Source organism: Podarcis erhardii, assembly GCF_964252035.2.
Source record: "Podarcis erhardii genome assembly, chromosome: 2".
NCBI classification, from domain to species: domain Eukaryota; kingdom Metazoa; phylum Chordata; class Lepidosauria; order Squamata; family Lacertidae; genus Podarcis; species Podarcis erhardii.
The window spans coordinates 66159026-66185885 of NC_138498.1; the positions used below are offsets into that span (position 1 = coordinate 66159026).

The window sequence follows — 26860 nt, forward strand, 5'->3', positions numbered from 1 at the left end:
CAGGTGCTAATTTGCCTCTTCCAGTTCTACCTCACTAGTCTGTCACTGGTTATCAAAACAATGTCTCTGGTATACTCAGAAGATCAATTCATACTTAGGTTTATTTATTTTGTTCAGTTAAGGGAAAGAATCCACATGCAGGGATTTCCTGTTAAGGACACCAATATGAAAGGAAAGAGCTGTTCTGGGTGTGAAGGCTTCCTTGTGCATGCATATATAGACTGCTGATCATGACCTCTTTCCTTTATTTCTTCCACCGCTAATTTCTTTCCCCTCAATTCTGATTCCATGTTTGTTCCAGTCATCCCATGTTTGTTCCAGTCATCCTTACATTTTTCCATCAAAAGTAATATGTGTCGAAGAATTTAGCAAGCTAGTACACCTTCAGTTAATGATATATCTAATAACTAGTGCTGTTTGCAGTGGGCTACTAACCAGATGGCAAAGTAACGAGTTTGAAAATTAAAAAGGCCATTAATTCATATTTCATATTCCCCGTTTAGCTGCAGAATCACATACCCTTCTACTTACTTCCCATCATCTTTTTGTTCCCTGTAATGTTTTCTCTGCAATAAAACTGAAGGCCATTGTCTAGGCAAGGTGAAAACGTAATTAAGCTGAATAGTCAATACATAGGTTGAGTTTGAAGTTCTGTAATGTTTTAGTGTTCATGCAGTAGTAATCTTTACAACAGTCCTGCAAAGTAGACCAGTATTAGTGCAAGGCTGTCTAACAAGTTCATGACTGAGGTGAGACTTTAATTTTGGAAGTTTTTATCTTGCAATCTCAGACACTTTACTATGTTGCTCTAGGAAAGTTTCTGTGATTGTTACTAACCTGCTGAAACCAAACACCCAAAGCCAGATGTTAAAATATTCTTAAGAGCTTCCTCTCTGCAGCAATATAAATATTTGTCAAGTTACAAAATATCTTAAACATATTTAACTCTGGCTGAGTGGCGATCTCTGCACATAAGTAATGCATTCAATCCTGGAAGCCCCAGGCAATGGTTTGAAAGCATTGTTAGCAGGCCACCTCCTGGTTGAGAAATGAAAATGCATTTTACTACTTTTATCTTTAATTAATCTGCTTTATTTATATTCATAGTAACTAAAGCATGAGTCTATAAAACCATATTTGCATGCATGATAAGTGTGTCAGATAACAAAACTGAAAATACTTTGCTCTTGAATATTTTAGGATGTGTAGCTAAGATTCCTGGTCACACTTCAGTTACTTGACCTCAACTTCCTTGTGCTAAGCAAAAAAACTGTTCAGTTGTGCTGACACTGAGGCTTTTGGAGGAAAGCAGTGTGCACAGTATTAACATGCACATTGGCTGTCCGTGTTTTGTTCCAGTCAGGCCTGATTCATACTTTTGATTTCAGCATAATTGCTGCTTGAGAAGCAGCTCCACAGGATGGATCAAAGACAGTGTAGTGGGGGGGACGGTGGGTAGCTTGAGCAAGCAGTTTGTGTGAAATGGCTCCCTACGTGGTTGTAGTGATTTCAGCATGGCATCTCAATTCAAAAATTTAATGTTTTCAATGGTTTGGTTGAAATGTGTGGACTGAAATGTGTCTGTTGCTAGCAGTGATATTATCTGAATCCTTCAAAGCCATCTGAATATCTTGGCTGCAGGAAATAACCCCATCTGGTTTAGAAAATTCTTGCATTCAAACATACACCTTTTGTGGTCTTAAGTAATGTTATCAAAATCAAATTTAACAGCATCATTAAAATAAAGAAGTGCCTTTTTAAATGCAAATGTTCAGCCAGTACCTAAACTTGAACAATTTCCTAGTGCCTTGGACTGGAGTGGGCTGTTGGATGTACAAGAGTACAGTACAATGTGCAATTAGTGATGTTTTAGGAAGATTTTTGTGTTTAAATATCCAATTTCAAGTTCATATTGTAGAATGGAAAGTTTATGGTCTTGGTTTAGAAAACCAGTTGCTAAGTTTCATTACTCAAAACAAAAATGGTGTAAAGGACATGAATGAGCATCCCTATATAACCCTGATGGCTGATTCTGACAGTTTCATAAGTGGCTCATGATCCCAAATGTTGGCATACAAACATACAAGGTTCACCATGCAGTGTCTTCCACCAATAGTCTATGACACATATCAAAATAAATCAACAGGGTAGCTTCCATAAAATGTATGGAATGTCATTCATTAGAAATATTTGTCAAGATCTAGTCCAGGCTTCCTCAACCTCGGGCCTACAGATGTTTTGAGACTATAATTCCCATCATCCCTGACCACTGGTCCTGCTAGCTAGGGATCATGGGAGTTGTAGGCCAAAAACAAGTTGCTTTACTGCTTCTCTGTTATGATGCTGACTCTGGAGGGCTGAGATGGAGGAAGCCTGATCTAGTCAGCATCATAACAGAGAAGCAGTAAAGCAACTTGTTTCCACCCTCATGCTTGAATACCTTTTTCACAATGGTATCTGTTTCACTCAACGGAGCAAACACCTAGAAGAGTTTGACCCAAAAGCCTCTATAAAGCATATCCCAAGCAGTTGAAAGGTTAGCTATCAGGACAATGTGTGAGTACAGTGTTCCTGTAGGCCATAGTGGTGTGACACAAGTCATTACAAGGATTCATGGGCTATATAAAAAGACATATTTTCACCAAAAAATGGCCTCAGTACTGTATACCTGAAGAAGCATCTCCACCCCATTGTCCAGCCCAGACACAGATCCAGTGCCGAGGGCTGGTGGTTCCCTCGCTGCGAGAAGTGAGGTTACAGGGAACCAGACAGAGGGCCTTCTCGGTAGTGGTGCCTGCCCCGTGGAATGCCCTCCCAGCAGATGTCAAGGCAATAAGCATTTTACTTTTAAGAGACAACTGAAGGCAGCCCTGTTTAGGGAAGTTTTTAGTGTTTGATGCTGTATTGTTTTTAATATTCAGTTGGAAGCCGCCCAGAGTGGCTGGGGAAACCATAATAATAATAATAATAATGTCATCAAAACAATACCGCAATTTGATTAGATATTTGCTATGAAGCTGTGATGTAAAAAAAACAACCACCACACCTGAAAAGAGCAGAAGACTTACAGTAGTTTGCTTTATGTTTCATAGAACTACTCACAGTACTAACATGGATATAACCACCCCTGGTTTAAGACAGTCTAAACTAGTGTAAGCAGTCTGATTAGCTTCTTAATATACTGTAATAGCAAAACTAGCTGAATTCCTACTAATTTCAACAGGACTTGCTGCTTAGCATGTACAGAAATGCTCAAAGGCCTTGCTGCAGAGTCCTTCTGGGCACCCTATCAGATATGAAGAAGAGTTCTAGAAGGTTCCTTAACTTGCTGTAAACACTGAGGCATTTTCCACCAATTTTATTTCACTGGAAAGTGTCTGGAAGATACTAACAGCATAGAGGTGTCTTCTCAACTTTGTGAATTTGCTTCTGCTTTGTGGGTAACCATGTCCAAAATTAGATGTGATGGCAGCAAACAAATGGGGAAGGGAGTCTTAAAAGAAAAAGCGTGTACCTGTGAGAGCCTGTGGAAAGAGTTTGTGTGCAGAGAGAAAGAGAAAGTGCTTGAACCTTCCCCATACCTACCACTCACCTTCCTGTGGCCCCCTCCTCACCAGTTCTTTGCTTCCCAGCCAGGCTCTTTTCCTATATCAGAGCCTAGATGAGCGAAAAGTGACATGGGGGGACAGCCCACAAGGAGATGCTCTGAAGACAGGGTGAGTGGTTAGGGTTTAGCACTTCTTCCCAAATAAACCTTTTAAATTATATCTCATACAAATTGCTTTATTTGTGATTGGAGGTAGAGAAGTGTAGCTGCAAATACTCACATGTAGTTTGGCTTTAGATTTTTCTAGGGTCTCAGTGTTATAAACTCTATATGATTTCTAAGATGTCACATGTAATCATATATGGAACAAGATGACAATTTAGATAAAAATTCATTACCCATTCATAAAAGGCTTTTTGACCTGCATTCTGTTCAGGACTATCCTAATAGTGCTTCTGTAGTCACCCAGAGATTTCCAGTTTCAATTTGATTAGCACCATGCAAGCACATTCCATTGTTGCAAATAGGTAGGAGCTTTTTATCCTAAATAAAATTATATTAACTAAGTTAATGACATTGCATTGTATAATCAAGCTAACTGGCTAAGGTTGCAATTGTAACACCACTTACCTGGGAGTAAGCCCATTGACTTCAGTAAGCCTTACTTCTGAGAAGAAATGGTAAGGATTATGTTGGAAAACACCATCTCTCTTCCAACAATAGTATCAAGTGGCCAACTATGTTTTGAGATGATGTTATACAGGGACTCTTTGTTTCAACATTGTAATGCATGCTTAACAGGTTGTTTGAAATTGGATGTTGCAGCATAAACCGGTGTATTTATTTTGTGCATCTCAGGACACTGTCCTGTTGTGTTGGGGGGAGGTAAAGGATGTCTAGCACTTTAATTTAGAATCTTTGATAAATTGGAAATCATTTGGGTGTAAGGTATAGTGTTTCTAAGAGATGAATGGACTTTCTTTTATAATATATTTAAAATAAATTTGTATTGTGTCTTTTTCTGAACATCTTTGGAAGTGTTCTGTTTTGCATTAACCAAAGCATTTTATGTGGATATCGTCTGGATTGAAAAGTGTCCTGAGATCATATTGCCTTCCAAAATGTACTCTCCAGTAGCTTCAAATCCCAGACTACTGCAGACATTGACCCTTTGGTTTTTATCACTTTTTAAAAAACATCAAGTATTTTTTCTAAAATTTGTTATACTTAAACATGAGACTTAGAGAGTTGGGGTGTAGTGAGTTGCAAGAACTGCCTCTCCCCACATGAACCATCTGAGACCTTGTGGTCTTCAACAAAGGCCTTCTCTAAGGGAAGTGTGGAAGGGTGACTACATAAAAACAAGCTGTTTCAATAGTGGCTCCCCATCTGTGGAATGTTTTCCCCAGCGAAACATGTCTGGTGCCATCATTGTTGGTTTTTAGGCTCCAGGCCAATACATTTTTATTTATCCAGGCTCTGATTGTTAAATTAGCTTTTATTCTGGTACTCACTTTTTAGTGGGGCAGGACTTTATCTTCTTGTCTTGTTGGATGAGCATTTTACAAATGTTGTATGTCATTTAAAATTTGGCTTTTAATTGATTTTATCTGTGTTTTAAGTTGCTTTGAGACTTCTCTTGTTTTGTATCTAGCAACTAACAAATTCAATACATTATTTTTTATTCCACTTTTATTCCACTTAAAACCAGTGTCTAACATTAAACAATGATGTTAGAGATACAATGGATAAAATCATTTAAATACACCATAAAATCAGAAAGGCTTGCTTTTAAAACCCCTACTCCAAAAAAAGCACAAATTCACCAGGTACCTGAAGTTCAATAGGGGAGGGTCTGTCTGAACTCAAGCGGAAGAGGGGTCCACAGCATTGGCTCCACACATTTCAGTTCTGGAGGTGCTATTGAACATGATTAGAAAGGACCGGTCTGTACAAGGAATTGAGGTCGGAGTGAAACAATACAAACTGAAAGCTTTTGCAGACGACTTGGTATTAACATTACAGGAGCCAGTCTCTAGTACTAAAAGAGTGCTAGAATTAATTTCTGACTTTGGTCGGGTGGCGGGATTTAAGCTGAATAAGCAAAAAACTAAGGTTTTAGCAAAAAATTTGACAACTACAGAAACAGATGAGTTCCTGAAAGAAACAGAATTAAATGTGGTTAAAAAAGTAAAATACCTAGGGGTGTATCTGACCTCCAAAAATTTGAATTTGTTTAAAGATAATTATGAGAAATGTTGGTCAGAAATCAAAAGAGATTTGGAAATATGGTCAAGATTGAAACTTTCCTTGTTGGGTCGAATAGCAGCTATAAAGATGAATGTATTGCCGAAAATGTTATTTCTGTTCCAGGCCCTACAGATCGTGGACAAAGTGGAATGTTTTGGAAAGTGGCAGAAGGATATTTCTAAGTTTGTTTGGCAGGGCAAAAAGCCCCGAATAAAGTTTAAAATACTAACTGACGCGAAAGAAAGAGGGGGATTTGCCCTGCCAGACTTGAGGTTATATTATGAATCTGCAGCCTTCTGCTGGTTGAAAGATTGGATCTTATTGGAAAACACTGATGTCCTAGATCTGGAAGGGTTTGATAATGCTTTTGGGTGGCATGCATATTTGTGGTATGACAAGGTTAAAGTTCACAAATTGTTTAAAAACCATATTGTCAGAAGAGCAATTTTGATGGTCTGGACAAAATATAAGGACTTATTGGAGAGTAAGACTCCGAGGTGGCTCTCACCGGTGGAGGCCAAGGCACGTAAGAGACTTAACATGGAAGCCTACTGGCCTAAATATTGGAAAATAATTGAAAAAATTGGAGACAATTGGAGGTTGCTGAGCTTGGAAAAATTAAAAAACAAGGTGCGAGATTGGTTGCACTATGCTCAAATTCAGGAGGTTTTTAAAGTGGATAAAAAGGTTGGATTCCAGGTGGAAAAATCGAAATTAGAGACAGAACTGTTAGAGCCAAAAAATAAACTACTTTCGAGAATGTATAACTTGCTGCTTAAATGAAATACACAGGACGAGACAGTCAAATCCGCCATGATAAAATGGGCACAGGACTTGGGGCACAACATTATGTTTGAAGACTGGGAAAGGTTATGGAACACCGGAATGAAATTTACGGCATGTAGTGCCTTGAAGGAAAATATTATGAAAATGATATACCGGTGGTACATGACCCCAGTCAAACTTGCTAAGATATATCACCTGTCTGACAACAAATGTTGGAAATGTAAAGAGGCGGAAGGGACATTCTTTCACCTCTGGTGGACTTGCCCGAAAGTGAAGGCCTTTTGGGAGATGATTCATAATGAACTAAAAAAGGTACTTAGATTTACCTTACCTAAGAAACCGGAGGCCTTTCTTCTGGGCATTGTGGACCAGAGAGTACTTAAGAAAGATAGAACTTTTTTTATGTATGCTACCACAGCAGCAAGGATCCTGATTGCTAAGCATTGGAAGACACAAGATTTACCCACGCTGGAGGAATGGCAGACGCAGTTGATGGACTACATGGAACTGGCCGAAATGACTGGCAGAACCCGAGACTTGGGAGAAGAAACAATCGAGAAAGACTGGGAAAAATTTAAAGACTATTTGAAAAAACATTATAAGTTGTATGAATGTTAAAAAATGCACTTTTGAGGAAACTCTAGCTTCAGCAATTGTAAATTAATGAAATGGAAATTAAGGTACAAGAAGTCAGAGGTGGAATAATGAAATAACTTTATTATGTTTAAGCTAAAACGTATAAGATGTCGGTTACAACACTTTGGAAATTAGATAACATGATAAAATGAAAGATACAATAAGTTTTGAAATAAGTTAACAAATTGCTGATGTTTTGTATCACAGAGAACGCAGGGTTAGGAAGATGCGGGGAAGTCCATTGGATTTGCTGAAAAAAAGGATTATGGAAATTTGTAACTTCTCTATTTTTTTTTCTATATCTGTCTTTTATTCTTTTTTTCTGTATTTCATAAACTTAATAAAAATATTATTTAAAAAAAAAATGAACTCAAGCGGAAGAGGGGTCCACAGCATTGGCTCCACAATACTGAATGGGCAGCTCTGATAGATGAGAGCCCTGCATCTGAACCATGGTGGTCTGCTGACAGCAACTCTCCTCAACCTCAGTGATCAGGCAAGGATATAATGCATTGCGATCAAAGTATCCTGGGCCAAAGATATTAGGAGCCTTAGGAAGTTTCCAGCCCCTCATGTGCATAGACATTTGGTTCATGCTACATGTGTGAGTGGGGTTTGACTGAAAAAAGCTGGCTACTTTGGTCTAGGGTGAGAGAAAGGTATCTCTGCTCCCCCTTGGATCCTGGGAAAGTCCTCCTGTCTGGGATTAGAGGTAACCTAAGGGAGAGTGGTGGAGCTGCTAAGAACCTCTGGCATGTCTGGTCTACCCAGACTAGCAGTTGGGGAAGGGAGTGAAAGCTCTTCTTGCCCCGTCAACTTACAGTGGTACCTCTGGTTACGTACTTAATTTGTTCCGGAGTTCCATTCTTAACCTGAAACTGTTCTTAAGCTGAAGCACCACTTTAGCTAATGGGGTCTCCTGCGACCGCTGTGCCGCCGGAGCACAATTTCTGTTCTCATCCTGAAGCAAAGTTAGCGGAGTCTGTAACCTGAAGCGTATGTAACCCCAGGTACCAATGTATAGCCAAAACTCAAGTTTTTTGGCCCTCATTCAGTCCACCACTCGCCCATACAATGGTGCAGATCATGCGAGACTCCTGACTCAGATGTTATAAATAGAACTGTGTTTCATTGGTGTACTAATGACATTTTGCCCCCAAACCCCTAATGACAGATCCCAGTGGATTCATACAGAAGTTGAACATCATTGGCGACAAGATAGAACACCATAGTACAAAGATCATAGGGCTGAAAACATACATTTTTCTTACCTGTTGATTTCTGTTTAATAATAATAATACTAGATTATATTCCTTATATATGGAATGATGACTCCCTCTGCTGGATTTTGCAGGATAAATACAGTCCATGGAGAATGCTGAGCAATTAAAAAAAAAATTCCCTTCGAAATCTCTTTTTTTTTTTTTATAAATATTTATTAAGGTTATTTTTTAAAATATAAATGCACACATAAAACAATCTTACTTTTATAACAACAAATTCTTCACTTCTTTGGACTCCCTCACGTCCCCCTCTCCCATTTACATCATTAAAAAAAAAATTTTTCCAAACAAATTATCAACTTGTTTACAATCTCATGTCCACACATTCCAATATGGTTTAACACTTTTTCCAATAAAATTTTTATATTTCCTTAGTCTCACTTATCATCAAATTTAAATCTAGTTTAGTGGTGGCCAGTTTTTTATAATCTAGCATCCTTCTTAACATTCAAACAAATTACAATGTTTTTGTAGATACATCTTGAATTTCTCCCAGTCTTCCTCCATCTTTTCTTCTCCCAGGTCTCGGATTCTGCCAGTCATCTCGGCCAGTTGCATATAGTCCATCAGCTGCATCTGCCACTCTTCCAGTGTGGGTAAATCTTGAGTTTTCCAATTTTTTGCGATGAGAATCCTTGCTGCCGTTGTTGCATACATGAAAAATGTTCGATCCTTCTTTAACACCTTCTGGCCGACAATACCCAGAAGGAAGGCCTCTGGTTTCTTAGTGAAGGTATACTTAAATACCTTTTTCAGCTCATTGTATATCATTTCCCAGAAGGCCTTCACCTTAGGGCATGTCCACCAGAGGTGGAAGAATGTTCCTTCATTTTCTTTACATTTCCAACATTTATTGTCAGACGAATGGTATATTTTGGCAAGTTTAACTGGGGTCATGTACCATCTATATATCATTTTCATAACATTTTCCTTCAGAGCATTACATGCAGTGAAGTTCAACCCAGTGGTCCACAACCTTTCCCAGTCCTCGAACATAATGTTATGCCCAATATCCTGTGCCCATTTTATCATAGCCGATTTAACCATTTCGTCTTGTGTGTTCCATTTTAGCAGCAAGTTATACATTCTAGATAGTACCTTGGTTTTGGGTTCTAACAATTCTGTTTCTAACTTCGATTTCTCCACCTGGAACCCTAACTTTTTGTCATTTTTAAAAACTTCTTTAATCTGAGCATAATGTAACCAGTCTCGCACCTTATCCTTCATTTTCTCCAAACTCTGCAATTTCCAATTGTCTCCATCTTTTTCTAATAATTCCCAACATTTTGGCCATTTGGCCTCCATATTGGGTCTTTTTCGGGCCTTAGCCTCCAGAGGTGAGAGCCACCTTGGAGTTTTGTTTTCCAATAAGTCTTTATATTTCGTCCAGACATTGAACAGTGCTTTCCTGACAATATGGTTCTTAAAGGCCTTATTGATCTTAACTTTGTCATACCATAAGTATGCATGCCAACCAAAAGCATTGTTAAAACCTTCCAAATCCAGCACGTCAGTGTCTTCGAGAAGTAGCCAATCTTTTAGCCAGCAGAAAGCTGCGGCTTCATAGTACAACTTTAAGTCTGGCAGGGCAAAGCCACCTCTTTCTTTCGCATCTGTTAATATCTTAAACTTAATTCTGGGCTTTTTGCCCTGCCAGACAAATTTAGATATATCTTTCTGCCACTTCCGGAAGCACTCCGTTTTGTCCACAATTCCCTTCGAAATCTCAAAGCCCACACACTTGTTCTGGTCCCATACATACCCATTATATACTTCTACAGTATTTAAACTCAGAGGAGCTCTGCAAACATTTGTAGCAGTACTGTATCCTGTTATGTGGCCAATCCGCTCTCTGTATCATTTAGCCAATCCTAATCTAAGAATAAAGCCATTCTTGGAGAACTACCAACTCTTAATTAAGACTTTTCGGGCGGATTTGTCTCGTTTGCCTGTTCCTGATTCCAGCTCCAAGCGTGCCTCCGACCTCGGGCTCCCTGCTTTCCCGGACCCTAACCTGCTTCCTCCTGTTCTGGGGTCCCCATGGGGCTCGGGGTTTTGTCTCCTCCAAATTCTCCAGAATCTTTGCCCCCGCCAGTTCTTTTAACACCCTCGCCATGGACGTAGCCAGGATTTATTGGGGGGGGGAGCAGAACCGAGTTATCTGCGACGCAACTGGTCAGTTACGGTCAGCTAAGTATTTTTATTTATTTAACTTGATTTAAGAGGGCAGCTGCCACCACCCTGGCTACGCCCATGACCTTCCCCTTTTCCCAGTTTCGCCCTTTCCTTTCCACCCACCCACATACCCTAGTCGTCTTCCTTTCCTTACCAGGGTCTCTCGGCCGCAACTCCGTTCCTTTTCCTACATAGCTTTCTCGCCAGCTGCGGCAGATCCGAGCATCCAGAAGAGGGGATAGGAATAGCCCGTAGCTTTTTTTTAGTATTGACAAAGATTGCTGTGGTGCCTGTGAAAGACAGAGACAGGTTTAACGCAGACTCCTGCGCTGCCCAGGGTTGGACTAGATCAAGCATAGGCAAACTCCGGCCCTCCAGATGTTTGGAACTACAATTCCCATCATCCTTAGCTAACAGGGCCAGTGGTCAGGGATGATGGGAATTGTAGTCCCAAACATCTGGAGGGCCAGAGTTTGCCTATGCCTGGACTAGAACTAGATGACTCTCAGGGTCCCATTCAACCAAGTGTATTCATGTACAATATTAAATCCACCCAATGCAGTCCACCCGCTTTTTAAATTGTTACAAGGCGCTCCTTTTTCGGGTTAGGTCTTAAGCAGCGCAACCTTAAGCGTGTTTACTCTGATGTAAGTTGTTGTTTTTCCCCTCGCTCTGCATGTAAAACAGGCTTCCGAGCTGCATCCGAAACTTCCTCCCTCCGCCCTGCCAGCCTCCGTCTTTCCCCTCCCCTCCGCTTTCATTCTATGTGCGGACTTCAAACACTCTCCTAGCAACCGCCCTCATCGCAGGAAACAGCCTATCGCCGCAGACGGACAGCCGCTCCGGCCAATAGGCCGTGCGTGCGGCGGCACAGTTCCCGGCCTTCCGCACTCGAGCAACCAATGGCTGCTGGGAGACGGGACATCCGGCTAAGGTGGAGGAGGCGGAGCGGGCAGGTTTTTGTGTGTGTGTGTGTGTGAGAAAGCGAGAGAGTAAAGCGAAGGCGAAGAGAGCAGTGAGCAGTCAGTCGCTGGCTCCCTCGGGAAGGCGGGGGAGGTCCGGCTCTCTCCGCTCGGGCGGCGGAGGGCAGGCAGCAACGGCCACCTCCACCTCACGAGGCTGCCGACAGCGGGGGGGGGGGTCTCCGCGTGAAGGGAGCTTGAGCGGCGCCCGCTTCTGTTGTTGCCAAGGGAGGGAGGGAGGGGGTCGCCTGTCAGGAGTTGCTCTCTGAGAGGCCGGTGGAGGGGGGGGGGGCGGCAGGGCGGAGGCGAGTGTCCCCCTCAGGGGCGGCGGGGCAGAGTCCCGGGGAGGACGAAGGGGGTTGGGGAGGTTGCGGTGTGGTCGGAAAGGGCGTTTGTGGTCGGAGGATGGAAAGAGAGTGGGTTTTGTAAAAGAGCGGGGCAGGGAGAGGGGCGGCTGCCCCACAGACGGTTTCTGTGGGTCCCTCGCGGTGGGACACACTCGACGGGTGGGGAGAGGAAGAGGTGGAGGTTTCCTTGGGGGGAGCTGGGAAAGGCTAGGAAAGGGGCGCGGGGAGGAAGTGTCCTGCTGACAGCCTGCTTTGCAATGTCCCTTTAAGGCAGGTGGATAAGCCCAGGGTCGGATAGGCCGGGGGGGGGGAGGGCTTCGCAAAACCCGGGCGAAGTAGCCCAGAGGCGGGGAGGGTCGCTGCCCGCCTGCCTTCGCTTTCTCTCCGCGGGGCTGGGGGGAGGCTGCGATGAATGGTTTCAGCACTGAGGAAGACAGTCGGGATGGGCCTCCCACCACCCCTTTCTACGGACAGAGTTGCTGCCTTATCGACGACGGGGACCGCTGCGTCCGCCCGGCTGGCAATGCCTCCTTCAGCAAGAGGATCCAGAAGAGCATCTCGCAGAAAAAGCTGAAGCTGGATACTGACAAAAGCGTGAGTTGTGCTGGGGTGAGGGGTGGGATTGCCTCGATGTGCTGCATTTCTCTGTGTTTGCCCTTTCCTGAGAATAATCTCAGATGTTGTTGGTGTTGATCTAATAGCTAGCTGCTGCAGCAAAAGCTTCGAAAGGTTTGTGGAGGCTTTTGGTTGTAGTTTTCAGGCCACCCATCGCTGGAGATGAGCAGTGCTTTAGCAGTACACAAACTGCATTCACTGTAACTTACAATAACTATAACTGGTTTTTTAAGAATAGTTGAAATGAGAGCATGTTGCCTCTACAGTACTTATGTCTTATGTTTCTAGCTTGGAAACCCACATAGATAGACATTTTGCTTCTTTTTTGTTATAGGAAGAGAGTCTACAACATCTTATGTGGTCTCTAACTACATACTATATTTTTGTCCAGTCTAGCTTTATAAAGTTATGCTGAGTAAAAGAGAGAGAGAGATCATGCATATAAATATAATAATAGAAATGGGAACAACAATTAACCAACTTAATTCAGAGTGGAAATACACTTTAATCTCATGATAGAGTGATATTAATTGCACAAAGTTCACAACACATTGCAGATTAGGGAAGACAGCATCATGTCTGGTCGAGGTAAGAAGCTATAACCAGTTCTGAGCTTTTAAGAGCAAGGGTGGAGGTGTCTATAATGCTATGTAAATATATAGCACTGGTATATAGAGGACATTTATCAGTGGCAGTTTGAGGAACCAATAAAACATCCACTTTGTCAAAGGCTATACAGTATTACTGTTTGTTATTGACACTGTGTGGCATTACTGCTGGGAGCTGTTGTATGTACAGTATTTATAATTGACTGGTGTGCCTCTGCAGATTTCAGGCTGTGCTGTTGCCTTGAAAGGGCTGGTTTTAAAAACCTGCTAAATCTCCAACCCTGAAGTAACAAAAAACTTTAATATGGTACAGCAAATGCACAAGAGTCCTGTGGAACTGTAGTGTAAGCTTTCATGGATGTTATCAGATGCCTACTCACTAGAATGATAACTGTAATGCTCTGGAGACAATGAAATAGTCCTCAAGTCTCAAATTGTGGTTAATGAAATTTACTGCCTCTTTGTCCTTGCTCTGTACATGCATGGAGCAGCTATAGGCCAAATAGGTAACTGATGTGCTGTCAGACTAAAAAATAAGTAAGTTATACAGAAGTAAGTCTGGTATAAATTTACCTTTATATTTCAAATCATAATAAACCCTCACTATACTGGGTGCCCTGTTATGTAACTTACCAACTTCCAACACACTTGGATCTTTTTCTTTTGCAAGCTGATTTGTAGACAATTATTCAGTGTCCCAAGCTAGGAACTAATGCTCAATAAATACTTTCAAATAATTTCTCAGCTCATATTTTGGGGTTCTGGAATGCCAAGTCCCATTCTGAAACTATAGAAGGGAGAAATTTCTGTTGGAGGAATAAATTCATCTGCTCCATGTACAGCTCCGCGTTCTAAGCCACAACTTCAGTTTCCCAGACTTCAGCTTGGTTGCCTCTGCAAGTCCTTATTGGAGGAACTGCTTCCCTTTCTGGCAATGTGGGTGGGAATGAGTGGAGAACTGTTTCCTTGGTGTGGACTGCTGTTAGCACTACTGCAACAGCCTGCCATAAACCACAAATACTTATTTTTAAATGAACTACCTTTGCCCCTCAATATATCAGGGACGGAGAAAGGGTGGAGTAGGCCCCATGATATTTAAGTGGGTTGCTGGTATTCTGCCTCTCAGCAGCCTGCAAGTTAATAGAGAAACAAATCCCCCCTCCCAAAAAAGTCCAAGTCAGTGTTAGTGATATTTTGCAGCTTAATTAAATGTAATTGCATGACTGTAATCTTCCACTCTGCTATATTGTGACCACTGTACTATTTCACTGCATTTGTTTAAAAATTTTAATTGTTAGGTAGGACATCTGTATATATGTGATTTCCACAAGAACTTCATTCAGAGTGTTCGAAACAAAAGAAAGAGGAAGACCAGTGATGATGGGGGAGACTCTCCAGAGCATGAGATTGATGTCCCAGAGGTACGTAGCATAATTAAATTGGAGATTGTTGCCATTTCTGTTTGACCCTGATTGAATTTTCATTCATCTTGGTCAACCTCGTGGGGGACCGTTTTCAGCCTGAGGGTTGCAGTTTCTCATGAACAACCTTCTGCAGGCCACATACCAGTGGTGGGTGGGGCCAAGGCAGTAGTGGATGGTGCAACAAGTGTAATCCAATGTTTCTGCAGCCACACCCCACACCCCTCTATCTTCCATCCAGGCAAGCAAAAGGCACACTTCAAGAACACATTCCAGTCAGTTAAAAGCATTTGATGAGGGGGCAGAGCCACAATGTAGAATAGAGTATGAAGGGTTGTGGTCTGGAAATAATCCCAAAAGACATGAAGGGCCGCATTTGACCACCAGATGTGAGGGTCCTCACTCCTGATCTACAGCCTGAAGGTTACATAGTAAATAAGTAAGGTTATAATGCCTGTGCCTTCACCTCCAACAGCCTCTTATCATTTAGGAAAATTAATTTTCGGAAATTCAATTTGTAAGAACAGGTTGCTTTTGGAGAAAACAGAGCTCTTGTAGGCTACACACAACTAATCTGCTTTCCTGCAAAATTTAGTGTACTTTTGTACTACTCTATAAAGAAACTGTCCATCACATTTTAGTATCATATCCCCTACTGTGGTTATTCTAACTCATCTGATCAGCTATCTCAGGAAAGACCTGTGTGTCAGGAGTTGTTCTGGCCCGGATACGGTCACCAGGTCTGCTCCTAGAATGGAACTGAGGGGTAGGGCAAGACAGCCAGAACTAACATGGGTCAAATGGGGCTACTCTTTTAGACAGCGCTAACCAGCATAGACAGAACAGCAACTGCATTACAGTGGTACCTCTGGTTACGTACTTTATTCGTTCCGGAGGTCCGTTCTTAACCTGAAACTGTTCTTAACCTGAAGCACCACTTTAGCTAATGGAGCCTGCCGCCATGCCGCCGCCGCCCAATTTCTGTTCTCATCCTGAAGCAAAGTTCTTAACCCGAGGTACTATTTCTGGGTTAACGGAGTCTGTAACCTGAAGCGTATGTAACCTGAGGTACCACTGTATATGGACTGTAACTTGTGCTTGAGCTTGCTTTTCCCTTTCCCTTGTGTGTCATGCTTTTTTAGACTATGAGCCTAAGGGTAAGGACCATCTTGGTCCTGATTTTTTTAGGTCACTCTTAAAGCCTTTTGGGCAGGATATAAGGTAGGGTATAAAAAGCTTAAATAAATAATAAATAAGCAAGTGACAAACTTGTTTACAGAAGAGAAAGCTCTGGATAAGAGATATGCTTTCTGATTCTTACTTAGTGCTTGAAAAGCCTGCTCTTTGTGACAAAGACTTTCATAAGTTATGATGCTTTTTGTACTTCTCAAATTATGATTGAAACACAAGTAATTAAAAATGCAACTTCTTCAACGGGCTATATTTTATTTAGTTAGTTAGTTATAAAAACATTTCTATACTGTATCAAAAAAAAAAACACCACAGCATTTTACAGCAATATAAAAAACATAAAACAGACAATAAATAATAAAAAGTTAAAAGCAAAAGGAATTTTTAAAAAATCAGTGGCTCATCTTGGGGGGTGCACTCTTAATTGCCTGCATAAACCTGATGGAATAGAAAAGTTTCCAACAGGCATTTAAAAGTTGGCACAGAAGGCATTCACATGTACATAGCAGCATATCAATAAAAGAAGTGCTAGGGATTGTTTGAACATCACATTGTATTAACTTTGAATGAAAGTTAAATAAGGATATAGGGTTGCAACCAGAGTTCCCCTCAGTGAGTTGAAGGGCTTCTTCCATTTGCAGAATAGACTATTGTGGAATAGTGGTTCCTGCAGGAGGAGGAGATTTTCACCACTTTTACACTACCACCACCACCCACATTTATCTGAACGGTCCCCCAACACTCTGGAGCATGGGACCTGCAGGTGAGAAGGGTAAATGGTGAAAATTTATCTCCCTCCCTCCAGCAGCCTATGAGCAAGTTAAACCAAGGCAGCTGCCTTATGCTGAGTCAGACTATTGGTCCACCTAACTTAGCATTGCCCGTGCTGACTTAGAGTGGTTCTCCAGGGTTTCAGACAGAAATCGCTCCCAGAACAATCTGGTTATACTGGAGATGAAATGCATGATTGTCTGTGTGCAAAGCATGTGCTCTACCACTGACCTCTGGCTTGCCCTCTCACAGGAACTCTGGATCCAAGCCTTAATCTTTTAAGAGGGCAAATAAGAATAGTCTAATGTGACCCTGCTGTATCACCAAAGAAATTACTGGGATAGTGTATTCTCATCACTTCACCAATATGGTGGCTACAATCCAGAGAGCGCATACAAAATGGAGAGACCATTCTGTTGAAAGTACAGGGAAGTAAGGTGCTTGCAGAGCTGTTGGTGTTCCACTATTTATATCCTAGTTGCCTGTTTTGTGTATCTTGAAAAGGAATTCCTTGCCTTAAAACAGGTGATGTTTCTTACTGATTTCTTCTTAGAGTAGATCATATTTTTAAAAAGACTATGCCTTTTAACTGTCAGTCATGCCATCTTTTTTGCAGGTCGACTTGTTTCAACTTCAGGTAAACACACTGCGTCGTTATAAAAGGCATTACAAGTTGCAAACCAGACCTGGCCTGAATAAAGCTCAGCTGGCAGAAGTAAGTTGGCTAGCAAGCTTCTGTGCTTTCGTTATATGAACCGTGCTTACCCACCACAACCAAACCTATTTATTTTTATTATAGTAATGCTGACTTGTAATTGTAGCTACTTATTGTAGCTACACATTGTCAGTATGACACCACTGCCTTCAACTGTATACTTAACACTTCTCAAAGGGTAAAATGTGAAAGGACCTGGAATGCTCCAGCTAATAAAGTAATCTGATTTTCTTCTCTTATTGTTCAAGTTTTTTGAGGGGGGAAAACCACCACCAAATAACATTCTTTTGTTTACATATGTTGCATCAGTCACATGTCATATTAATCCATAGTTTAAATTAAACTATGGTTTAATATGAAAGAGTAGCATGCCTGTGCACATCACATTCCTCAAGTCCCTGTGATGCTCCCCCACTGCTCCTTGCTTTCCTGAACAAAGGAAACAGTCGAGAGGCTGGTCTGCCATTACATATGAACCAGTGTTTATGGTTTGTTTTACAAACAAAATATGATGGTAAGTTGAGGTTTGTTCTTAATTTACTTTTGCCTGTGTCTGTGTCTTTTGCCTGGCACAGGAGCATTGACAGTTAACAAGTTGAGGATTTGATTCAGTTCTTGAAAGTGTTGGCCAGTACCTAAATTACAGGTCCATTAAAAAGAAACTTGAGGGAACTATTGGCAAAAGCACATGTTCGTTTAAGGAAATTGTGCTTTTCTTCCAGGCCATGCTTTTTTTACCAACACCAAACATTATTATCATTATCATTATTAATAAAATTGTACACCGCCCTTCATCTGAAGATCACAGGGGCAGTTCACAACATCAAAATACAAAATGAGAACCCAAAATACAAAGTACAAACCAATACCCTCCTCTCACAAACACCAGGCTATCAACCAAGCTTGAAGTTTTGTATGATTTATCAACTGACATCTATAATTGTTCAAGTGAACAATCTCTGTATTACACCGTAGGTCATTATGTTTCTCAGGGGTTTCTGCAAGGTGTTGTTATGTGTGCTATAGGTTCATTTTCTGCTTTGCATGTCATAGGAAATATCAACTGTCGTTTCTCCTTAGCGTTCCATGAAATATTGAGATGAAAAGAAATTTCAAGCACATTCAACATGCAATAGACCTTGGAGAGCCAGCTGTGACTAAGCCACAGCCAAGGGATAGGGAGCCTGTGGTCCAGATGAAGTCCAGATGTTGGACTATAACCCCATGATCCCTGACTATTGTCCTGGCTTATGGGAGTTGGGAGTTGAATAACTTCTGGATGACTGCATGTTCTCCATCCCTGCTACAGACCATGTGCTAGCTCTATATTACAAAACTTTCTAATTTTCTTGCCTTTCAGACTGTCAGCCGTCACTTCAGGAACATCCCAGTGAATGAGAAAGAGACACTTGCATACTTCATATACATGGTAAAGAGTAACAAGAGTAGGTTGGATCAGAAGTCAGATAGTAGCAAACTTGAATGAAGATCAGGCAGGTTTTGGACACAATCGTATGTGAATTTGAAGAAGCATTGGGTGCATTATGAATACAAAAGAGTTAACATTTTTGTAAATTTAAGTGCAAACTAGAAATTATACAGAAAACTTTTGGTCCAGAATATTAGAATACATGAATATATGTGATGATTCCAGAATTTTCAAAGCCTAATACGTGACTGAAGGGATGGAGATCACAGGAAAAATCAAGAAGTCAAATATAATGCCTGTCCACAGGATTAAAATTAATCTCTTGATTATAAGTCACATGTGATAAGAGTTCATCATTCTTTCACTGGATCATACCATATCCATATAGGGCTCTAGGACTTACTTGGTCCAGGTCAGGCATGACACTGGAATTTTGATTCAAAATCTTGGTCTGGGGTTCCTCTTTTTAAGTGTGGTCACCACTTGTATTTAATACAGGATTACTTGCTTTGAGACTAAATATGTATGGGTGCTAGAAGTTTTTAAACCTCGCCTTTTTGTATGTATATGGTCTTGATAGAATACTAAAACTGTCCAACTCTGCTTATTTGCTACTGGAACTTCTATTTTGTGAATTCACAGAAGTTAAAATGTTAAATGTTCAGGTGTTGTTGGTTTTTTTTAAAAGCATCATTTAATTGAGAACTATTAGAATTTAGACATGCTATCCAATGCTCTTGCAAAGTTCAGTGCACAAATTTAATTCTGTTTTTTCACCATACTAAAAATGACTTTAAGTTACTGTGGGCCATTGATCAATATTTAAAGCACCAGATTAACAGCACAATTTTATATATATCTACTCAGAAGTAAGCCCCATTGAGTTCCACTGGTCTACTTCCAGAAAAATGAGTGTAGGAGTGCAGCCCAGGTCTGTAACCAAATATTCAGTCATAGACCTAATCTGATCTTGGTTAGGCAGATATCCATTAGCCTATCTGATGCTTTGACATTTGAATGCACACAATGCAAAACATCAGTTATTATGTCAGCAGTTATGATGTCTGCTCACTCTAATTTTTGAAAATGAGAATTAGTGCCAATCCTCTTCTCTCTCCTACATGCAGCCACCGGAAATGTGCAGTGACAAAGTTACCATTGTTTAAATTTCATGTTGCTCTTCACCTTTTATCCAATCCAGAATCCCTTATGCACTGCACATGTGTACAGCTTCCTCATTTTCTTCAGTGGAGGAGGCAACACTATGGTCTAAAATAAGTCAACAACTTGTGGCCTGCTGGCTTTGGCTTGCAGGTACCTAATGTCTTATGTCCTGGCCAACAACATATACAGATTATTGACCTCTTAATGGACTGCTTAACATGAATGGTGAACTGTATTTTGCTTAGTAAGTTACATGTTACTCTTGCCTGGTCTAAAGTAAGTTTTCGCATTTTTTCCCACATTCAACTTGGAGACTATGAGCATCATACCAGCCCTGTGCTGCTCTAGTCCTTGACTTTGTTTTATAAAAGCACAGATTTAAGCACCTCTGAAATCTATCAGTCTTGTATCCATAAGAGGTGAGTGTATGGTCAAGTTGCTTGCCGAAAATCTATTCCAAAGATAATTTCTCAGATGATAAGGTGATAGGCAAGCATTCAAGAGTATTTTGGCATCCTAATAGTAGATCTCTCCCCTACCCCAAACTCATGTTATGCTATGGAGATTAACTGTGTGGAAAGATACTGCTTAATTCAGCCTTACATTTATTTGTTGTGCAATGCAGCCTTATCTTTTTAAATACTTTTCAATCTGACAAAGCGCATGAAAAAACTAAAATTGGTCTCAAAGATGCAACACTCATTTGCAATGGTTTGTTTGTTTCTATTGCAAATAGATGCTCAAGAAACAATGGATATGCGTCATGAATACATATTCTCTCAATTAATTGGATACCACCATTAAATTTGGTTATTTTCAGGCAGCTTCAGCAAAGGGTATGTCAATTTACCATGTACTTCCAACAGATACACAAAGTGCTACTTCTCTTTTCACTGGGAAAAGTCAATTGAACTGACCACCAGAACACAATTAATCTTTATAAGCAGAAGCTTGAGGACATAGTTTTTGATTTATCTTCAGAATATTCATGTTTGCAGTTAGAGGAATTTTGCCATGGTCATCAAAGAGACACACACTGTATGCCTCACTTCTAGACCAAAAATGTACATTTTTTAGTGTTAGGTCTCATTTTTTGTAAATAAATAACTGCAGGGTTTCAGCAGCCAGCTTCAAAATGACTATGGAAAAATGCAGGTGCTACCCCTTTAGGCATGGCTTTGGAAATCAAATCAAGGAAATCATTTCCCCAAATAAATTAATTGATGTAAAATGTAATTGTTATTCATTATACAAGCAGATCAGCAATTGCTGGTGTAATTGTTGAGTCCTGTTGTAGTTTAGAGACATCTCTATATGCCTTATTTTCAGCTAGACCAACAAGGGTTGAACAAATGTCATGGCAGACAAAATAAGCCATTTTCATGGCTTGTCATGCTAGAAAGGAATCCAGCTCACAGCAATATCTATATTCAGGGAGAATCATAGAATCATAGAGTTGGAAGAGACCACAAGGGCCATCGAGTCCAACCCCCTGCCAAGCAGGAAAGCCTGTGATTCTTGAACATCTAGTGTAGAATCACCAAAACCGCCATAATGCAGTTGTTTAATGTAATGGCAGATTATGCTGCGTGCCATTTAAGGAAATTATCCAATTCCTTGTGGTTTTAATAAAACCTTCATCAGCATTTTTGAGCTTCAAAGGATGTGAAGGATATTCTAAAATTAATAGAATATGTGAGAACTTAGTCACATTGACATGTTCGTTCATACAAACTGGTGGGTTGCATATTATCTTGATTCTTGTCAACTATATAGTTTACATGGGGTTTAAGCTAGTCAGCTACGAATTGTGGCTTGGGTGTGACAGTTCACACGTTTAAGATTAGGTGTGGGAGATTATATTGCTGACCACAGCTATACTGAATGAAACTTAACTCCAAGCAAGAAGATCTGTTTGAAACCTTCAAACTCATTCAAGAACCCACTTAAAGCTAGCAGAAGGGACATCTTTGTTTTAATGGGCTTTGCATCAGAGCCAAAGAACTTAATGTGGCACATCTTCTATAATGAAGTTAACCATCAAATATGGTGGTCCTCGGTGCATTAGTTGTTGTTGTTATTGTAGTAGTGCAAGGATTTTTGTTCATCCCTTGAATTGAATGAAGGAAAGAGCAAAGTGATGGGGAATGTGCAATGACAATTATAGCACTGGAATGACACTTTTATGAATACATTGTGCAGGAATACATTGTGCAGTTGATTAAATAGTCAGAAACTAAGTCAAGCAAGTCCAAGTGTGTTTCTGCAATATAAATGTTGCATATCAAACTCCTGCACTAAATTTCAGATTTTGTCTTGCAAGGCATATCATGAAATATGATTCAAAAGTTAAGTCCTGCAGTTGTTCTTGCAGAACTCCTAAGTCTTAGATTCATAGACTAATTCAATCAAACCTTTTTTTCCCCTGCCACCTGAAATATTTTATCAGTAAACGTATCTGTGTAAACGTCAGCAAAGCCAAAGTAGCTCATGGCAAGGATATTTTTTCAGATTTTCGAAAGCAGACTTGAAAAGCCATGAGCAAGATATATCCCAGAAATGCAGCAATTGGTGACTTGTCTTGAGAGAGAACTTACTAAAACAGTATTTTAAATTTTGTGATAACTATATATTAGCCAAATGCAATTTTTGTGGGGGGTGGGTGGGTTTGGGAGCCTTGCACTTTACCTCATGTTGATAAATTCTAATGTAAATAAGATGGAACCCCTTGGCATATTAGAAAAAAGCATTTTGATAAAGTTGCTAAGACTTAAAAGGCAGACTGTTGTATTCAGTGCACTAGTGTCACTTCGCCCTGTGTGTTGAGATGAGGGACTGATGAATCTTTAGGACAGCTATCCTAAAAGAAGTATCTCAGTACTGGAACAATTGATTAAAGGGCCCTGCTATAATGAAGCAGAACATCAGTGTTCCCTCACTTGTAATATCCCACATGCTCAGTTGTGAATCTAAGGGTGTGCTTGGATTTGTTTGTTTCTTAAAAGTGTGATAGTGGTACAGGATAATTCTTGCTCTTCTGTAGAATTTACCTATTCTCATTTATTAATACCTTAGATGTTGAATTTCAAATGTTTCTGGAGGGGAAGGGGCTCATGCCTTAAACTCAGAATTTCAATGAAATGCTTAGCAATAGTTTTTTCCTGCTGGTTGTTTTTGAGGTGTAGTTTTGGTGTTTTTTACAATTTTCAAACATGAGTTCATGGAGTTTGCCTTTTATTACGTTGCCTTCATCCCTCCTTTCTTGTCCTGATACACACTAGAAAAACATGACAACTTACCTGCTAATCTGTGTTTTACACCCCTTTGGCATATAACAGGCTTACTGGAGGAAAACAACATCCCTTCCCCTTCATTCATTCTGGTGGGCCTTCAATGTCTTGTTCTGATCTTTATGCCAAATGTTTTAGGCAAGCTTTCATTGTGAAATAATAACTGTGTACTCTTAAAGCAACCTTGTGACTTACAGTGAAACTGTAGAGTTCTTTTCTCTAAGATGTATAGTGTATCCTTCCTTCCACTGTAAGTTAAGACTCTGTGCTGTTGGACAAAGATGCCAATGCCTGAGGTGCATTTTTAATAAATGATCAGTTTTGCTGGTTGCAGTTTTCCTTGTAAATGTACTCATTTATAGGTGTTAATACTATGTTTGCTGAAATCCTCAAATGATGGGCATAGGAAGACACTTGCATCACCCATGTGGGAAGAAAAAGCAAAAAAACCTTTTCTCAACTTCAGACATTTTGTACTTGACCTGGTCATACCCAATTGCTTACCAGTATTCCATATTTTGAAAACTGAAAGCTTGGAAGCAAATCATATTATGTACCTCATGATGACTTACAATTTCAAGTGCAAGCAAATACCATGCACAGGCTGAAGAGCAGTTGTCTGGTGGTGCAGAGGAAAAAAGATTGCTTCCCTCAATGACAAATTGCAAATGGTGTAGTGGATAGAGTGTTGTGACTAAGACTGAGGAGATCAGTGTTGAAGGTCCAGCCAGCCAAGAAGCTCACTTTGTGAATATGGATGAGTCGCTATATGGTTCAGCCTATATGGTTCTATGGGTAAAGGTATGGCGTAGAACAAGAGCTGCCCATTTGTCCTGCCCTGAGCAGCTTTTAGGGAATGCAGGATGCATGCAAACATAAATTAAATAGCATAATTGTGTTTGTGCATAGACTACTAATATATTCCAGGATAAAGCTGTCTTAGTACATATTATAGATTTTCACTGCATCATCTGAAATCTATGTTGAAATTTGAGTTTAGTCTTATGATAGGCAAAATAGCAATTTGTTTATGTTGACAAGTTTGAACAGGAAGCACTGCTTGAAAATCTTGTCACAACTATATAGTCAGAATAGGTCACATTTCAGTTGCAGGAATTCATTGAACATTATAGAGAACACAGAGCTCTGTTTTTAAAATAAATACATAAATAAAGTATAGTGAAATGCCTGTCCTTGTAAACTTGTCACATTTTTAAATTTATACTCGGTGTTCCAAACCACTTCTATTCTCTTTGGGCTATTGCTTGTGTTATGTTAGTAATCAGCCATTTTAACTACCCTTTGAGAAATTGTTACCAAGAAGAGCCTTCGAGAATCCACTTAAAGCTGGCAGAAGGGGCGCCAAGGACAAAGCACACCAAGGATAGTTCTAGTGTGTGCTTCCACTATATAAATGGATTGTTTTCTGAGAGCTTTACATTATAATGCTCATAGCTTGGTTCTTGGGATTCTTGGGACAAAGGCATGTAGCTTTCAAGCCACCGATCTCTGAACTGAGTGACTTCTGCATCAGTGTTCTAGACTAGCGCATTATAATCTGAGTACTGGACTGTGATCATTCTGTGTACTTCCCTCCTGTATCCTTTTTCACCATATGAGGGCAGTATCATCTAAGCAAGCACAGCTGGTTTTGCAGCCTTATAACCTTGGCAGTGTTTGTGCCCCTCCCCTTCCCTCTCAGCCGCAGGTCTGTGTTTTGCTGATTGGGTAAGGAACATTTTCCACAGCTGTTAACAGGGACTGCAGCCATTTTCCTGTCACAAACAGGACTCTTTCCATAGAAGTGCTTGTCAGATACCGGAAGTAGGATTATGCAGTATTAAGGGATATGAATATCATAAAAAAATCTGGCTTTTTAAAAATGGCCTGGTTGAGAATGAAATGCACTATGCACATTGGATTGGATCCCTGAAGGAGTTGTTTCTCCACCCTTTCCATAACGTTTGATAAAAGCCAGGCTTTGATTTTTCTCAGCATCCCTGTTATAAAGGGCAGATTGGAGGATAGTGGAGAACATGAATGGAGATTTAATGGTTGAGGGTTTATTTTATAGGCAATCTGTTATCAAACAGGCTTGAGTCTATAGTAATAGCTGAGGCTTATATTTTATATTTACCCAGTGTACATAAGAAGGGATGACTAATTAGTTTTTCTAAGGCTACTAATTCAAGAGCTGGAGTTGAGTTTATGTCTCCATTGCTTTTGGAGACAGGTTTAGATCTTCCCAGGCTATTAGAAAGTCTTCCACCACCCTGCCCCCTCCCAGCTTTTCTTAAACTTGTTTTTAAAGCTGCTTTCTAGCATGTATTTTAATTATGTTCCTACAGATTCGGTTTCTATAGCAGCACAAATGAGGGTGCACTAAAAGGAACAGGAGGAATGAACATAGAAAATGGATTAAACTTTGAGGAATATTATCACCCATATAGGTACACCCCAGAGAAGAGGCACATGCCATTGTCTCTCAAGACAGATGTCCCCAGCTAGGCTTTCCTATAAGCACAGGAAGATAGGAAGGCTGCCTACCCTACTCCCAACAGCTGTTTATTAGTTGATTATTATTATTTTTTAAAGGTGAGGTTAGTGCAGAAAAAGGTCTGTGTGTGATTTCTCTAAGGTTGAGTTTCCATTAACAAGAAAATCAGCAAGGCATCAATCTTGGGCACTGTGTAGCCAACATCCCCAGTTGCCTGCAGCTTAGTCAAAAACCAGGGCAACAGCACGGACGGCCACAGAGCACTGCAGACATCTTTTTAATGGAAAAAGAAACACATCCTACTGCAAGGATATGGAGATCTCAACCATGTACTCACTAAAAGGATAAAGAAATTATAAAATGCCTTGCAAATGAGGCAGAAAGAAGCTTATTTCAAAGGACAAAATAGTTTTTAACCTTAATCTTTCAAAAATCATAGAGCCATAGATTTGAGCTGGATGCCTCCTATATATTGTACAGAAGCAGCACTGTTTAAACCCAAACTATTCCTTCTGCTACTGTTTTAATGATAACATTAAATGATTTCCATCATTTTTGATATAGCTGCTTTGTCAAATACTGTGTCGAGAACCTGCTCGCCATCCGTAAATAATCAGTCTCACGCCGAGATGAGTTGAAGAAATCTGGCTCCTCTAGAGCTGCTGGAGCACAGCCTTTATTGTGTGTAAAATCAGAAAGATACAAAATACAAGGAATGCCACTTGTTCTCAGCCAGCAGATAAGGGCCATCGCACTAGACCACGTAGACCATCAGGCTATGTTACGTGGACCAATCATTAGGACAGCATGAGCTGTCCACGCGTTGATCATGCTCCAAGGATGCTTTTAGCTATGAAATCACCCTGCAATAATAAGAACTTTGCTCATGCTCTTATGTACAAGCAATCATTTTCCCACAATACTGATTACTTTGTGAAGAATAACCAGGTTCCACAGTGATGACACATTTTGAATGGACCACTTGTGATATGGCTTTCTGTGCTCCTTGTTGCCATTTGTGAGCTCAGCCAAGCTCAATATCAATTTGTTGTGGTTACCTACAGTATTGTGGGACATGTTTGTGTTAGCATTAAGCAGAGTTAGATGGACCTTAGTGAAGCTAAAAATGTATTGGTGCACTGGTCAGCATGGGCTCAATCGGGATCACTTGTC

General features: G+C 40.4%; 1 protein-coding gene across 2 annotated transcripts; it reads left to right on the forward strand.

Moving 5' to 3' along the window:
* Positions 1-12251: 12251 nt before the first annotated feature.
* Positions 12252-23523, forward strand: SAP30L (SAP30 like). 2 transcript variants are annotated; one of them, XM_081849385.1, is made up of 4 exons: positions 12252-12580; positions 14508-14630; positions 17209-17307; positions 18668-23523. In XM_081849385.1, the coding sequence occupies exons 1-4, from the start codon at positions 12395-12397 to the stop codon at positions 18791-18793; spliced, it is 534 nt and encodes a 177-aa protein (XP_081705511.1). In that variant the 5' UTR covers positions 12252-12394; the 3' UTR covers positions 18794-23523. The 2 variants fall into 2 exon arrangements, with proteins under 2 accessions (XP_081705511.1, XP_081705512.1); XM_081849386.1 differs by having other exon boundaries at positions 17209-17229.
* Positions 23524-26860: the final 3337 nt, after the last annotated feature.